Source organism: Bubalus kerabau, chromosome 23 (assembly GCF_029407905.1).
Source record: "Bubalus kerabau isolate K-KA32 ecotype Philippines breed swamp buffalo chromosome 23, PCC_UOA_SB_1v2, whole genome shotgun sequence".
Classification (NCBI taxonomy): Eukaryota; Metazoa; Chordata; class Mammalia; order Artiodactyla; family Bovidae; genus Bubalus; species Bubalus kerabau.
In genome coordinates, this window is record NC_073646.1 from 2,497,709 (window position 1) to 2,511,226 (window position 13,518).

General features: G+C 63.2%; 3 protein-coding genes across 4 annotated transcripts; 2 read left to right on the top strand and 1 right to left on the bottom strand.

The window, feature by feature from the left end:
* Positions 1-26: 26 nt before the first annotated feature.
* NOXO1 (NADPH oxidase organizer 1) lies at positions 27-4,862 on the bottom strand. Its single transcript, XM_055561852.1, has 8 exons — positions 2,097-4,862; positions 1,924-2,004; positions 1,681-1,756; positions 1,406-1,586; positions 1,101-1,282; positions 871-984; positions 550-667; positions 27-460 (listed from the first exon to the last, which is right to left on the bottom strand). Exons 1-8 carry the CDS (start codon positions 2,160-2,162, stop codon positions 208-210), a joined length of 1,071 nt encoding a protein of 356 aa, XP_055417827.1. The 5' UTR covers positions 2,163-4,862; the 3' UTR covers positions 27-207.
* Positions 4,863-4,888: 26 nt separating this feature from the next.
* Positions 4,889-7,270, top strand: GFER (growth factor, augmenter of liver regeneration). 2 transcript variants are annotated; one of them, XM_055561854.1, is made up of 3 exons: positions 4,889-5,235; positions 5,500-5,696; positions 7,032-7,270. In XM_055561854.1, exons 1-3 carry the CDS (start codon positions 4,927-4,929, stop codon positions 7,120-7,122), a joined length of 597 nt encoding a protein of 198 aa, XP_055417829.1. In that variant the 5' UTR covers positions 4,889-4,926; the 3' UTR covers positions 7,123-7,270. The 2 variants fall into 2 exon arrangements, with proteins under 2 accessions (XP_055417829.1, XP_055417828.1); XM_055561853.1 differs by lacking the exon at positions 7,032-7,270 and adding an exon at positions 6,572-6,803 and having other exon boundaries at positions 4,895-5,235.
* Positions 7,271-10,012: 2,742 nt separating this feature from the next.
* Positions 10,013-12,941, top strand: SYNGR3 (synaptogyrin 3). Its single transcript, XM_055561686.1, has 4 exons — positions 10,013-10,111; positions 11,970-12,207; positions 12,378-12,520; positions 12,606-12,941. Exons 1-4 carry the CDS (start codon positions 10,013-10,015, stop codon positions 12,813-12,815), a joined length of 690 nt encoding a protein of 229 aa, XP_055417661.1. The 3' UTR covers positions 12,816-12,941.
* The last annotated feature ends 577 nt before the right edge of the window (positions 12,942-13,518 follow it).

Genomic DNA, 13,518 nt, shown 5'->3' on the forward strand with positions numbered 1-13,518 from the left:
TTCAGCACAGACACGGCTCTGTCAGTCAGGATAGCTTTACTCAGGGCACACCAGGGGCGCGCAGCCCAGCAAGCCCCACCTCCACTGCTCCTCCTGTGGCCCTGAGGCTGAGGCGGCTGCTAGCCGTCATCCCTGGGCTCTGGGGCCTGGGGTGGTCCCTGGGGTCTGGGGCGCACAGCACCGCCCTCCACGATGGGCCGCACTCTCTCAGGGGGCTCCCTGCCGCAGTGCCTTACGGGTGATGGTGCAGCAGCGGCTCTGAATGGTGCTCAGAGGCGGCCGGGCAGGCACAGGAGGCGGACGCATTGCAGCCGGGGGGGACCTGGGGGAACTGTGGGCCTTGCCCTCCCTGCCCTCCGCACCGTCAGCCCCGCGGTGGAGCCATGGCCCGCTGAGGAGGGTGCCCAGCCCATCACGCTGCAGCATCACAGCTGGGAGAAGACCAGTGCGGCCTTGGAACCTGTAGGATGCAGAGTGTGGTTGGCTCTGAGCCCCACCCACCCCACCCCCTCTGCACCAGACCGGCTGCCGGAGCCCCAGCCCACACACCTGCACAGCCACCAGCCTCGGTCGCAGGCTTCCAGCACATGCACGCGTGCCCCTGCGGGCACGGACAGCTCATCAGCCCGGCTGCTCTCATAGGCGCGGACAGCACAGAACTGGGGCCCTGGGGGTAGACGCTGGATGGTCACCATAGGGCTTCAGAGGTCTCTTAATACCAGAGACCCCTTCTAGAGCCCAGTGGGCTCTGGCTCGCTCTGGGACCAAACACATACTGCAGGGCCACTGTCGCCCCCACCATCCCATGGCCTCCCTCCCCCAACACACACTGGACGCTGCCCCGTTACGGCGGAGGAGGGTCAGTCTCACCGCTTATCCCCAGGGGCTGTCCCCCATCCTGTCCCTGGTGTGGGGCCGCCTCTTCCAGGTAGGGAGCAGGAAACCACGCCATCTGCTGGTCCTCGTTAGCCACCAGCCACCAGCCTGTGCCCGAGAGGGGGATGGACGGGGGCTTCAGCTCTGCAGCCCGCTGGGATCCCAGGGGCAGGAGGGCATGTCCCTCCAACAGGCGCCAGCCCGCCTGCGGGGCGTCAGCCCACCTGAGGGGTGTCGTAGCAGCACATCCAGGGCCTCCTGGGCCTGAGCACGGAAGGGCTGGCCCTGCATGTCCTGGGTGCTGAAGGTCTGCAGGCAGCGCAGGCTCTGGGCCTCCAGGGTGCGGACGGCAAGGCTGCCTGAGGGGCCTGGCGGGGGCTCTTGCTGGGTGGGCAGGATCACCAGGCTGGTGAGGGCCCAGGATGCAAGGGAGAGGTGTCAGGTGTCTCCCACAGGCCTGTCAGGCCTCCAAGCCAACCCGCCTGTGGGCCCTTCCCCACCACGCTTCCCCCGTCCTCCAGGCAGGCACCTGCCGGGTGGCAGCATAGGCTCCAAGTCCGGAGGTTGTGGTGTGAAGAAGCCAGTGAGCACCGGGCTGCGGGACACACGCTCCCCGGCCGCCAGCAGTGCCCTCAGGTAGGCCTCTAGCAGCTGCAGGCGGGCCAGGCCTCGGCCCGTGCGGCTTCGGTGCACCAGCCAGGGTGCATCGGCTGCGGGCAGGACGGGGCAGCTGTGGGAGCCCCGCCCGGGCTCCTCACGTCCCACTGCTGCCGCCCCCCCCTCCTGGATCCCTGCTGGCCTGACCTGGGAGCTTGGGGAGAACTCGATCAGATCTCCGCAGCAGGCCCGCCTCCACCGGGAAGGTCTCCTTGAGGGTTTTCTGAGAGCAAGAAGAGGCATCACTGGTCTCTGAGGGCCCACTAGGTTCCCCTGGGAGGGCAGGCAGGGGTCCCTTGGCTGAAAGCCTGAGTGGGCACAAGGGCAGGGCATGGGTGGTCTCTCGTGGGTCAGGCTGCTAGGGGAAGTTGGGTGACCAGGTCCACTCACGTGGAGTCTCCTGAAGTCCTCCCAGCTTCTGCGTACAAAGCTGTCGCTGTCATCCGACCAGCACACAGAGAAGGTGAACATCTGCTGGGGGAAGGTCAGGAGTGTCTTGGAGGCACTGGGCCAGGAGCTCCCCCACCTCCTCTAGAGCTGGCAGGGGTCCCACGGGCTCCTACCTGGAGCCTCTCTGTCTGCACCAGAGCTGCCCCGCTCACACACACCGGGTGCCGGGCTCCCTCCATCCTGGTGACCTCCCTAGATCTCTGTGAGGGACTTCTGGGAGTCTGCTGGGCGTGACCCCGGGTCCCACTACCTCCCTGCCCATGTAGGGAGGAGGGGAGGCCTTGGGAACCCGGAAGGCTGGAATTCCCCAGCAGCGCCCCAGTCCTGGCTGCACTCCCCTACCCTTGATGGGCCTTCCCCACTTCCTCGCCGCACCCCTCACCTGGGTAGGCAGGGGCATGGGGCTCCCCAGGTAGGAGGGGAAGCAGTGATGGTGGAGGGGCTCTTGCCAGAGTGTGAGCATGGGGGGAGGAGGGGAAGGCAGGGCCATTAGAGCACCAGCAGGCCGCCCCTCCCAGCTCGCCACGCCCTGCTGGTGCCCAGGCTAGGCAGAGCCGCCCAGTGGCCCGGTGTGCCCCTGGCTCTGTCCCTGAGCTGATTGCAGTCGTCACCAGGAAAATATTAAAGGCTCTAAGTGCTTTGTTTGGCTTAATCCTCACATTGGAGGAAAGGTCTCTTAATGTCCCCAAATGGCAGAGGAGGAAATTTGTGTTAAACAGATATTGTCAGGGTTTCTTCATCATCTGGGGAGAGGCAGACCTCACAGGCTCACTCCACAAGTCCCACTGTGGTGGAGGGGCTTGCGGCAGGATGAACAGGGTCCATCTGTAGTCACTAGCATTGGGAATGGCGAGGTGGAATTGGGAATGGCTAGGACTGTTCCAAGAATCACCTCTGAATTCATGATTTATCAGTGTGCTGCAGACACAACCTCTGAGGTCAGGAGTGACCCTCCCCCAACTGTTAGCTGGGGTGGTGAAGGGAAGGCCCTAGAATCCCCAGACAGACGCTGTGCCCAGGGGCCCACATCTCAGGACCACCGCCTTACAGGGGAGACGAGAGCCCATCCAAACCTGGCGCATGGGGGTTCTTCCTTCCCCTGCCCACAGCTCTGAGAGCTGGGAGGGGCGGCCAGCCTGGCAGCACTCTGAAGGCCCTTCCCCTCCTCCCTCAATCACACGCAGGAGGGCCTCAGTCCCAGCCCCCCACCCAAGCCCTGGAGGGAGGGAAGGGTCAGGAAGCCACCCGGGCCTGACAAAAGGCCTTTGTGCATCTGTCCTGCCAGAGGCACTCTCTGAAGCCTTCAAACCTTCCCTGGTCTTGGCCCAGGCAATGAACACCTGTGGACACAGGCCTAATTTTTGCAAAGTGCCTTCGGTCCAGCTGTCACATTCTTGCCAATCTCAGTGGGGGTCGCTGGCCTGGTAGGGTACAAAGTGGGATGGCTCCTGCTCCCTTGGAAGACAGCGATGTTGGAGAAGGGCCAGTCTGCTCACAGCCAGGGACCTAGAAGGATGCTGTGGCCCCTCCCTACACTGCTGACAGCCCCATGTTCCCCACCCCCAGCAACAGAGATCCTCTCAACACTCTCCACATCCCCTCCCTCACCTCTCACCCGGACCACTACAACAGCTCCATGCTCCCCCCACAAAGCCTGTGGTCCTCACTTGCTGCCGTGAAATACTCTCTCCAGAGGAATCTATGCAAAACCGAAATGGGATCAGGCCAGGGTACCTTGCCCCAAACTTCCCAGCACCGTCCCAGGGTCCTCAGCATACATCCCCAGCTCCTGGGTCAGTTGATGGTGTCCTCAGTGGGCCCCTGGCCGCCTCAGGACCTCTGCCCACACCACCCTTCCCAGGTCCTGTCCCACACTGGCCTTTCTGCCCATGCAGGAAGTCAAGCTCCTCCTCCCTCCTCCGTTGGCTCTGACTACCCTCCTCAGCTGATTTCTCATTCTTCAGGCCTCTCTGCCTAAGGGTCAACTCCTCAAGGAGGCCTAGATTTAACACACCCTGTTCATAGCCTCCATCACAGCTTGTACCTAAACACTTAGTGTGACTCTTGTTTTTTCCATCTTGACCACTAGACCAGGGCTGAGGAGGTCAGGGAGGAACGAATCTTGCTCCTCGCCCTGTCCAGAGCCTAGAGCAGTGCTAAGGACAAATTAGGCACTACACAGGTATTTGCAGAATCAATTAATGTACATATTGAATGAATGTACACAGGGAAGCAGTGGTATCCCTGAGGCCACGCCCCACCTGGGTTTAACCCCTTCAGGTAGGCTGTGGGACTGAGCAGAGAGGAGAGGGGCTGCTCAGGGCTCCCCGGAGTCCAGAGACGCACCTCCTCCTTTGCACGCTCGACCCTCCCAGCCTAGGCGGGCACCCGTTGCCATGGCGCCGATCGCCTAGGCTGACTCGCCGAACCCGCAGCCGCACCGCCCTTTGTGCGCTCACAGCCCCGCCCCGCATTGCCCAGGCGCCAAGCACCCGGCCCCGGGCGTGCCCCCAGCGGAGGGCACAGAGCCAAGCCGCAGGCACGCGAGACGGTCGGAGCGGAGCGATGGGGGCGTCGCGGGCCGCAACACGGAGGTCCAAGAGACCGCAGCCCGAAGCCGCGTCGCGCCGACGGCGCGTCGTCCACAACACGCTAATCTTCTTCAGGAGGAAGCGGGAGCACAAGACCGGCTCGGGCCGTGGAACGAGGCCCCGGGGCGAGGCTAGGACTCGGGGCTCGAGAGCCGCGCATACCGCGGCTCGGGCCTCCGGCGCGTCTCCAGCTGGCACTCCTGCATCTCCGGGGGCGCAGACCCGGGCTGCCAGCCCTGCCCCCGCGCCGGGCCCCGCCCCCGGGCCCAGCTCCGCGCCCGCGGCGCGCGCGCCCGGCTCCTGCGGCCGCGCCCTGGCGGCGGCGCGCGCGCTGGCCTGGAGGCCTGCCTGGATGCCGGTGTGGAGGCCGCGCTGGCCCGGCAGGCACTGCGCGAGCAGCATGGCGGCGCCCGGCGAGCGCGGCCGCTTCGGCGCCGGGATTCTCTTCTCCTTCCTGCCCGGCGGCGCGCGCTCCGAGGTGACGGACGACCTGGTGACGGACGCGCGCGGCCGCGGTGCGGGGCGGAGAGAAGCCACTGCTTCGGCCCGGGCGCCATCCGCGGGGCCGGCGTCCGACCCTCCGGCCTCCGAGTTCTCCTTCCCGCGGCGGCCCTGCCGGGCCTGCGTGGACTTCAAGTCGTGGATGCGCACGCAGCAGAAGGTGCAGGCGTAGGGGGGCCCCCACACCTTGTCCTCGGGCACCCGGGACAGGCTGCCCGCCCCCTCCCCGGGGGTCGGCGCTTCCTAACCGTGCCCCCAAGGTAGGCCCAGCCTTTCGGCTCTTGGCCATGTGTGGGCTGGATCGGCCCCAGGACTTCTGTCTCCGGTCAGTGGGTCTCCGGCTGGGGCGAAAAAAAAACAGGGAGCTTTGTAGGTTTCTGGTCTGGGAAAACCGAACTGACCCTTGGTCGGCCTCCTTCCACAGCGGGACAGCAAGTTTAGGGAGGATTGCCCTCAGGATCGCGAGGAACTGGGCCGCAACAGCTGGGCTGTCCTCCACACCCTGGCTGCCTACTACCCCGACCTGCCCACCCCAGAGCAGCAGCAGGATATGGCTCAGTTCATACATTTATTTTCCAAGTTTTACCCGTGTGAAGAATGTGCCGAAGACATAAGGAAAAGGTGAGTCGTGTCTGCAGGGTGTGCAGCCTGGGTTTGGGGCCCCTGGCAGATGTCATAAAGGGGATCCTAGAGAAGTAGAGGCCGAGGTGGCAGCGGGTTGCCAGAGAGCAGGGACCACCAACAGCGGAGGGATTCTGGAGCCACCGCCTTTCTCCTCAAAGGCCAGGCCTGGGGCTGCTGCTGGGGGCTGCTGCTTTCTGCAGCCACAGAGCTCCCTCCCTGGGAGTGCTACTCTCATGAGATCCCTTGCTTAGCACTGATGAAGACTCTGGCAGGTTTCTAGGGACTCCACTGTGCCTAGCTTCTGGAGCAGGACCTTCAGTTTCAAGGCCTTGGGAACTCACCGCTTTTGCTTTCAAGAGCCGCCTTTTTGGGGAGCTCAAGAACTGTTATTCGGCAGCCATAAGTATTTCTGGGCTGGCTGTGGGGGAAAGGGCAGCCCTTGCTGTTTGGAGCCTGGGCATTTATTTATACGAGGTCTCTTGCTGAAAAGGTGTGAAGAAGCAGACCTGGTTTTCAGGTAGGCCTTTATTCCAGCCCCGCCCCTCCACACACTGCCTGGGGCCAGGGACGCTGGGGTGAGGCCTCCTGATTGTTACGAGGTTGTAAAGCGGAGACCTTGTGTCTTAATGTCTTGCCCGGGGCTCTTGTCAGGGTTTGCCACGCGCCCTAGGTAGGTGTTGGAGCAGGCCTAAGAGTCCACTGGGACTTGAGGCTGGAGGGTCAGCCCCCTTCCAGGAATTCCTCAGAGCATGAGGGCACCCCTGGATCTAGGCCCCAGCTCTCCTCCCTGGATTGGGCAGGCCAGGAGATGGTGGGGCGGGCACGCTGGGAGCACCACCTGCCCCCTCCTGCACGTGCTCCCCTTCACGCAGGATATACAGGGACCAGCCAGACACACGCACTCGGGTGAGCTTCACCCAGTGGCTCTGCCGTCTGCACAACGAGGTGAACCGAAAGCTGGGCAAGCCGGACTTCGACTGCTCACTGGTGGACGAGCGCTGGCGTGACGGCTGGAAAGATGGCTCCTGTGACTAGCCAGTGGCCAGAGCCTGGGGAGGCCCAGCCAGAGGGGGCGGGGCTCATTAAAGTGCCGTCACACACAGAGCCTGTGGTGTCTCCGTTGGGTGCTCCCCAGACCCTGCCCTGGGAACCCTCTCCCTCTGCGGTTCGGGGGTGAAGTAGAGGAGCCCAATAGCAGGCACCCCGGTGGTGGCCTCCTCACCGCGGGCCCGCGAGGCTGCCGACAGGGGAGGCAGGGGCAGCCCAGGACGTCCCTTCCCTTCAGGATTTGGCCTCCTGCTCACCCACCCCGCCGCCTGCTTCTCCACACAGGAAGCCCACAGGCCTGGCTGGGCACCACCGTCTCACCCCTCAGGCCTGGCCAGTGTCTCCCCACCTTGTAGTGAGGGACAGCGCGGGATAGTGACTGTAGCCCCGGAGGCTGTGCGCTGTTTGCACATCAGGAAAGAGGCTTATGGGTCGAACTCTGCTGCTCGCCTCCAGTCCGGCCTCTGGCCTTACAGGTTCTGTGGATCTCGAGACCAAAATAAAATGCTGGAGAAATGACCGAAGCCCTGGCCTCAGCGTGTTTTGTGCTGGGACTTGCAACAGCGGACAGGCCCGCTGCTTCCTTATCTGGGTTCTGGCTCCCCAGGAGAAGGGGGCCTTTCCAAGGCCAGAGTGGGCTAGGATATACAGGAACAGGAGGCTGAGTTGCTGGAGCTGAGGGAGAATGGATCAGAGGAGGGGAGGTTGAATGAAAGGTCCTCAAGGCCCCAGTAAGGGTGTGGTTCTAACACCCAGCTCTGACCAAACATGCATCGTGGAGGATCTGGAGCCGAGGGACGGCAAGGTGTGACTTTATAGCTGGAATGTGGCGGAGGTGGCTGAGAGTAGGGAGGAACGACACCTACTCTGCAGCAGCTGAGAGGGAAGCTCACCCCAGGGTGGGTGGCAAGCATCACTGGATACATTCTGAAGGTGGAGTCCAAGGTGACTACAGGCTTCTGGCCCAAGCCACTGGAAGGAGAGAGCTGCCCAGTGTGTCCCCTTGGAAAGGCCCCCTTCTCCTGAGATGCAGAAGGCTATCAGTGGAACAGGTTTGGGGGTGACCTAGACCCAGCTTTAGGGCCTTCCCAGATCCTCTCAACCACACCCATTCCCAGGGCTTGGCTCCCAGCTGGAATGCCCCAGCAACACTGTGCCCCAGCCCTGTGGTCATAAAGCTCTGGTCACCTCTCCCTAGCGTGTCTCAGCCCCTTCCTAGGCAAGAGCCAGCCTTTAGCAGTCAGTCTCTCCTCGGCATCTTCACCACACTGGCCCCACGGGGGTGCTGGCTTCCACAGGGGCTGCCCGGAGGGGCCAGGTGACACAAAGAAATAGGGGTAACCAGTGGAGAAGTCACCATTCTTTGGTACACCAGATGGACGCCCCCAGCACAGGGGAACCTGCGTTCTGGGAGCCAGCGGGGCTGTGGTCAGCACACGCCTTCCATGTTGGCTCTCCCCTCTTCCCTGCCTCACTTCCCTTCTTCCCTAACTCTGGCTTCCTCAAAGTTTCACCTCCCAATAAAACTCTAACTTTGCAGCAGACTGATTTCCAGGCTAAGACAAGAGGGACTCAAGTTCAAGGGAAAGTCCTGGCTCAAGCTGTGAGCATGGAGACCAAGGGAGTGAGCACAGAGCAGGGAGAAGATCCCCAGGACCAGACACGGAGACTCCTAAGCTCAAAGGTCACAGGAAGAACAAGAGGAAGAGACAAGAAAGGGCCCATGAAGTAGGAGGAACAGGAGCAGAGGGTGATGTCAGAGTGTTCCCAGGAGGATGGGAAAAGGATGGCAGTGCCTGAATTGCCCCTGGGACTAAAAGGAGAAGTGACAGCTGGAGGGAAGTGGGTTCAGGAGTGGAAGGAAGTAGCAGGTTTAGGCACCGAGGTAACCAACCAAGTAAAGGGGGAAATGAATGATGGGTGAGACGGAACCGTTGCTGACAGGTGAGAGGTATGGGACTGGATGCACAAAGCATTGAGTCAACCAGGCCACACCTTTACTCAATGTCCTGGATAGAAACTGGCGTCATCTGTCCTGGCATGGTAGTGGCCTGGGTTTCAATCCGGGCTTTTCACTTTCTGTGATCAAGGAACTAAACCAGTTTTGTTTTTTTTTTTTTTTTAAAAACTCGGTCAGATTGTATAGCTTACGTGATCTTACTAGTTCCCCGACCAGGGATCAAACCCGGCCCTGGCAGCGAAAGTGCCGAGTCCTAACCACTGGACTGCCAGGGAACTCCCGGACTGGCTATTTACCATCTGAAGAAAGAGGGGGTAAAAGAGTCCCCTCCTCCACAGAGGGTGGTGGAACGCCAGGCACTGTCAATGCTCAAGGAATGTGGACTTTCCTCAAATGTCCTAGACAGAAACAAGCGTCACCTGGGCCCCTGCCCAGCTCCCTGGAAGGACAATGAAGGAAGGGACCCTGTCCAACCCCAAGCTGGGTGATCTCTGGAAGAAACCCAGCAGGTGTGCAAGGGAGCCAGGCACCCGCTCTGACAAACTCCCCATCTCCGATGCTTCGCCCCAAACTGTCTGCCAAAAGTCAGTTGGGGAGACCCAGAAGTGTGGAGGGGGCTCAGTGGGCACTCTCCGCAGGACCACATCCAGCCACAGGATAAGAGCAGAGACACCCCACCTCCCACCCAGCGGGCCTCTGGGCTCTGCCTGCCTGGGCAGTGCCCTGAGGGCAGAAGTGCCCTCAGTGAAGAAGGGGGACTCATGGAAGCTGGGTTCTCTTTCCCTGAGGTCTGGGGAGAGACACTGGAGCCCTGGGTTTGTTACCTCCTTATATACTCAGCAAAGGGCCCTGTTCAGAGGAGCAGGGTCACGACGGTCCGTCCATCCGTGTGGCTACCGCAAAGGCTGAGCCCAGTGTCTGCGGGCCCTGCTGACTCCGGACTATTTGTGGGGTGGGGGCGCTCGGCCCCTTGACCTTGCCTCCTGGTGGGGACTGGCGGGTGGAGTGGTCTCCTGGCTGGTGGGGTGGTCCTGCGGTGCCAACCGGGGGTGGAAAGTGGGCGGGGCGGAGGGAGGTGAGGGCTCCAGCCCTGCGCCCGTGGACCAGGGTAGGGGCGCGGGCTCGGTGCCGCCCCGCGCGTCCCCGCCGCAGCGGGCGCGCGCTCCCGAAAGGCGGCGGCGGCGGCAGCACTGGCCGCACCGGCAGCATCAGCACTCGCAGCATCCCCGGGCGGCCTCGGGCGGGGCCGGCCCGACGGAAAGGCGGACAGAGGGCCCTGGGGGCGCGCGGCCCGCCCAGGCTGGCCATGGAGGGAGGCTCGTTCGGCGCGGGACGCGCGGGGGCAGCCCTGGACCCTTTGAGCTTCGCGCGGCGGCCCCAGACCCTACTGCGGGTCGCATCCTGGGTGAGTGGCGGGCCCCAGCCCCCGCCCCGATACCCCCTCCCACCTCGCCTCGCCTCCCGCATCCCGATCACCTGCGCCTCGCCCCTGCCCTTCGCCCCTTCCCCATCCACGCCGGCCCTTCCCCCGCCGGCCCCAGGTTAGGGTGACGTCACCGGGCTGGGTGCGCCCACCTGCCGGCGGGGGAGGGGCCGGTGGCGACAGCCGGGGACCTTGAGGGGTCACCACCCGCCGCACCCACCTCCCAGTTCTTCCTTAGGTCTAACTCAGTGCCCTTCCTCAGCCCTCGCTCCGTTTTTCCTGTGTTCACGCTTGGAAACGGGCACAGGGGTGGGGACGGGATTCGCGGAGGGCTTGGGCGCTCAGCCTCAGCACTAGGAGAGGCTACCGGAACCGAGAGAATCTGGCCGAGCCTCCCCCTTGCTTCTCCTGCGCGTACATCCTCCCGGCTCCTTCGAAGGGAACTGGCCCTTCCCAGGCCCCCCAGTTGCAACCGTGAGTTGGGGGTGGGGGTGCTTCGGGATTCCTCTGCGTGGGGCAGCTGGAAGGGGCTGTGCACTGGGAGGGCTTCCTGGAGGTGGTGTGGGAGGGGCAGATTTGGTGCAGCCTAGCCTACTGGAGCAACCCTAGGCCCAGTGGCCTGCTCCTCCTTCCCATCCATCCAGGCAGGAGACACGGAAGGTGGAATGCCAAGTTCTGGGTTGTGCCCACCTGCTGGCAGCTGGTGCTGGCATCTACTCACGTGTCTTCCAGGAGGGGGGTGCTCAGGGTTGGGCAGGGGCCCTGGGGGTGGAGTGACTCTGGCTAGACCAGATAGTAGGGACCCTATGTTCTGGTTCCAGCTCTGACCCAACTGGTGGACCAGTGGGGGGGTACATGTCAGTATCTTGCACTTTGGTTTCCCTCTTAGTCTCGAGGATCTGGGGCAGGAAAGGAGAAAAATGAAGTTGAAATTGGAGGTCTTTTCTTTTTTTAGAAACAGATGGCTGCCCAGAGCTCCAAGAGCAGCATCTGGTTTAAAAGGGCTGTGGCTACAGTCCATGGGGTCACAAAGAGTCAGACATGACTGAGGGACTAACACTTAACACCACCTCCCTTGCCTTCCAGCCACAGGGCACTGAGGTCTGACTGAACCCCAGAACTTATGGATGGTATTGATGATTAATCCCAGACTGGAGTGCCCACAAAGTGCAGGATGCTGGGTGGGCATTATTTCTAACCCAACCGCCCCATGAGTCGTGCCTGCTACATTTGGCATGCTGGGAAACAAGACTGCACAGCTGGGGCATGCTGAAGGCGGGGTGCACTCAGGTCCTGGCTGACAGCTCTGTGCAGCTGTCCCTCTGCTGTGCGCCCCATACCCCCTCTCTCCCCACTCCACATCTACTCTCCCAACCCTGCTGACTCAAGCCTGGGGGTCACAGATCCTGTCCCCACGCTCTGGAGTGGGCCATGGGAGACACTTCGGGCTCCACAAGGTACAGAGGACACAGCTCGAATGCCAGCCCTGGCTCTTACCAACCATGTGACCCCTGGACAAGTCACTTCACCTGCTGGAGCCCCGAGCTCCCTATCTACAGAGCAGATAAGAACCATGGCACCTTCGCGGTTGTTTCGAAGAATTCCATGCGCTAATAAGGCATGTAGCCATTTTAAGTACAGTGCACAGTAGATCCTCACTAAAGGCTGTGTCTATAGTTGCTACACCTGAGGTAGGTATTAAGGGAGGGGTCCCTGAAGACACCGCCCCCCGCCCCCGAGAGATGGATCCTGGGCTTCAGGGGCACGTGGGCGCTCACGGTGGGCTAGGAGACCTAAGGGGTACCGCAGGGCCCTGAGCGCCTCCCGCCGCCGCCCGCAGGTGTTCTCCATCGCCGTCTTCGGGCCCATAGTCAACGAGGGCTACGTGAACGCCGACAGCGGCCCAGAGCTACGCTGCGTCTTCAACGGCAACGCGGGCGCCTGCCGCTTCGGAGTCGCGCTCGGCCTCGGGGCCTTCCTCGCCTGCGCCGGCTTCCTGCTGCTCGACGTGCGCTTCCAGCAGATCAGCAGCGTCCGCGACCGGCGGCGCGCTGTGCTGCTCGACCTGGGCTTCTCAGGTGGGCGGGGCCCCGGCCGCGGAGCTTCCGGGTGGGCGGGGATTGGGCGGGGCCAGGGGCGCGGTTCTCATCGAGTGGACAGGGACAGGCCCGGGAGCGGGGTCTCCTTCCTGTTTGGGCCCGGCGCCTGCGTGGAGCGCCCCCCGACCTGCCCGTCCGCCGTCCCGCAGGCCTCTGGTCCTTCCTGTGGTTCGTGGGCTTTTGTTTCCTCACCAACCAGTGGCAGCGCACGGCGCCTGGGCCGGGCACGGCGCAGGCGGGGGACGCGGCGCGCGCCGTAATCACCTTCAGCTTCTTCTCCATCCTCAGCTGGGTGAGTGCTGCCGGCTGGCGGCGGGGCTGGGGCTCGGGCAAGGTCCGACAGGGTCAGCCTTGGCTGACCCCGGACTCCCCCTCAGGTGGCGCTTACCGTGAAGGCCCTGCAGCGGTTCCGTCTGGGCACCGACATGTCGCTCTTTGCCACCGAGCAGCTGGGTGCTGGGGCGGGCCAGACCTACCCGGGCTACCCGGTGGGCAGCGGTGTGGAAGGCACGGAGACCTACCAGAGCCCGCCCTTCACCGAGACCCTGGACACCAGTCCCAAAGGGTACCAGGTCCCTGCCTACTAGAGGCCAGCAGGCCCAGACGAGGCGCAAAGGCTGCCCCACCCATGCAGGGTCCAAGGCCTCCTGGGGCCTCCCTCAGGTCCTCCCGGCCCAGCAGCAGGGAGTGGATGCTGTGGGTCATCTGGGGCCAAGAGAAGGTGGCCTCCAGGGTGCCTAGGCTATGCCCCCCAAGTTCCTCCGGTCCCTTTAGTCCCCAGCTCAGGGCCAGAGGTCCTGAGGAGGGAACATCATGGCCCTGGGCACGTGTCCTCCAGCCTCAAATGGACCAGTCTGGCAGGGAGCCATTCCCCTTGTGAGCCAGCTAAGGCTCACCTGCCCACTCCGGGGTCAGAGGTCCAGCTGCCCTCCATAGCCGGGTGCGGGGGCTGCCCTGGACTCGGGGTGCCTAGGGGAAGGGACACCGCCCTCACCCCGTGGCCCGGCAAGCGTGGCCAGTTCCCCACCCCCTGTCCCCGTGGATAGTGGTGGTCCTCGCTCTGCCCTGGTGTCTCACCCTGCGGGGCCCCCTGCTCTCCCTGGAGCTGCCCCCGTTTCCTCTCACAGGCACACTAGAGTAGCCCGGCCCTGTGGATGTTGTGATTGTGGTCAAGTCTAAAGGTTTCATCTTGTAGTTCCCCACAAGCAGCCCCTCTGTCTGTGGCCCCAGCTCCAGCCCTTACCTGCCTCAGCCCAGGCCCCTGCTGGGGTGCGGGCAGCTCTGGCCAGG

Coding starts and splice junctions, on each gene's coding strand:
- NOXO1 (XM_055561852.1), bottom strand. CDS start 2,162: ATGGAGGGAGCCCGGCACCCGGTGTGTGTGAGCGGGGCAGCTCTGGTG. Junction 2,005..2,096: donor TGCAGACAGAGAGGCTCCAG/GTAGGAGCCCGT, acceptor TTCCCCCAGCAG/ATGTTCACCTTCTCTGTGTG. Junction 1,283..1,405: donor CCTATGCTGCCACCCGGCAG/GTGCCTGCCTGG, acceptor GGCCCTCACCAG/CCTGGTGATCCTGCCCACCC.
- GFER (XM_055561853.1), top strand. CDS start 4,927: ATGCCGGTGTGGAGGCCGCGCTGGCCCGGCAGGCACTGCGCGAGCAGC. Junction 5,236..5,499: donor GGATGCGCACGCAGCAGAAG/GTGCAGGCGTAG, acceptor CTCCTTCCACAG/CGGGACAGCAAGTTTAGGGA. Junction 5,697..6,571: donor GCCGAAGACATAAGGAAAAG/GTGAGTCGTGTC, acceptor CCCTTCACGCAG/GATATACAGGGACCAGCCAG.
- SYNGR3 (XM_055561686.1), top strand. CDS start 10,013: ATGGAGGGAGGCTCGTTCGGCGCGGGACGCGCGGGGGCAGCCCTGGAC. Junction 10,112..11,969: donor TACTGCGGGTCGCATCCTGG/GTGAGTGGCGGG, acceptor CGCCGCCCGCAG/GTGTTCTCCATCGCCGTCTT. Junction 12,208..12,377: donor GCTCGACCTGGGCTTCTCAG/GTGGGCGGGGCC, acceptor GCCGTCCCGCAG/GCCTCTGGTCCTTCCTGTGG.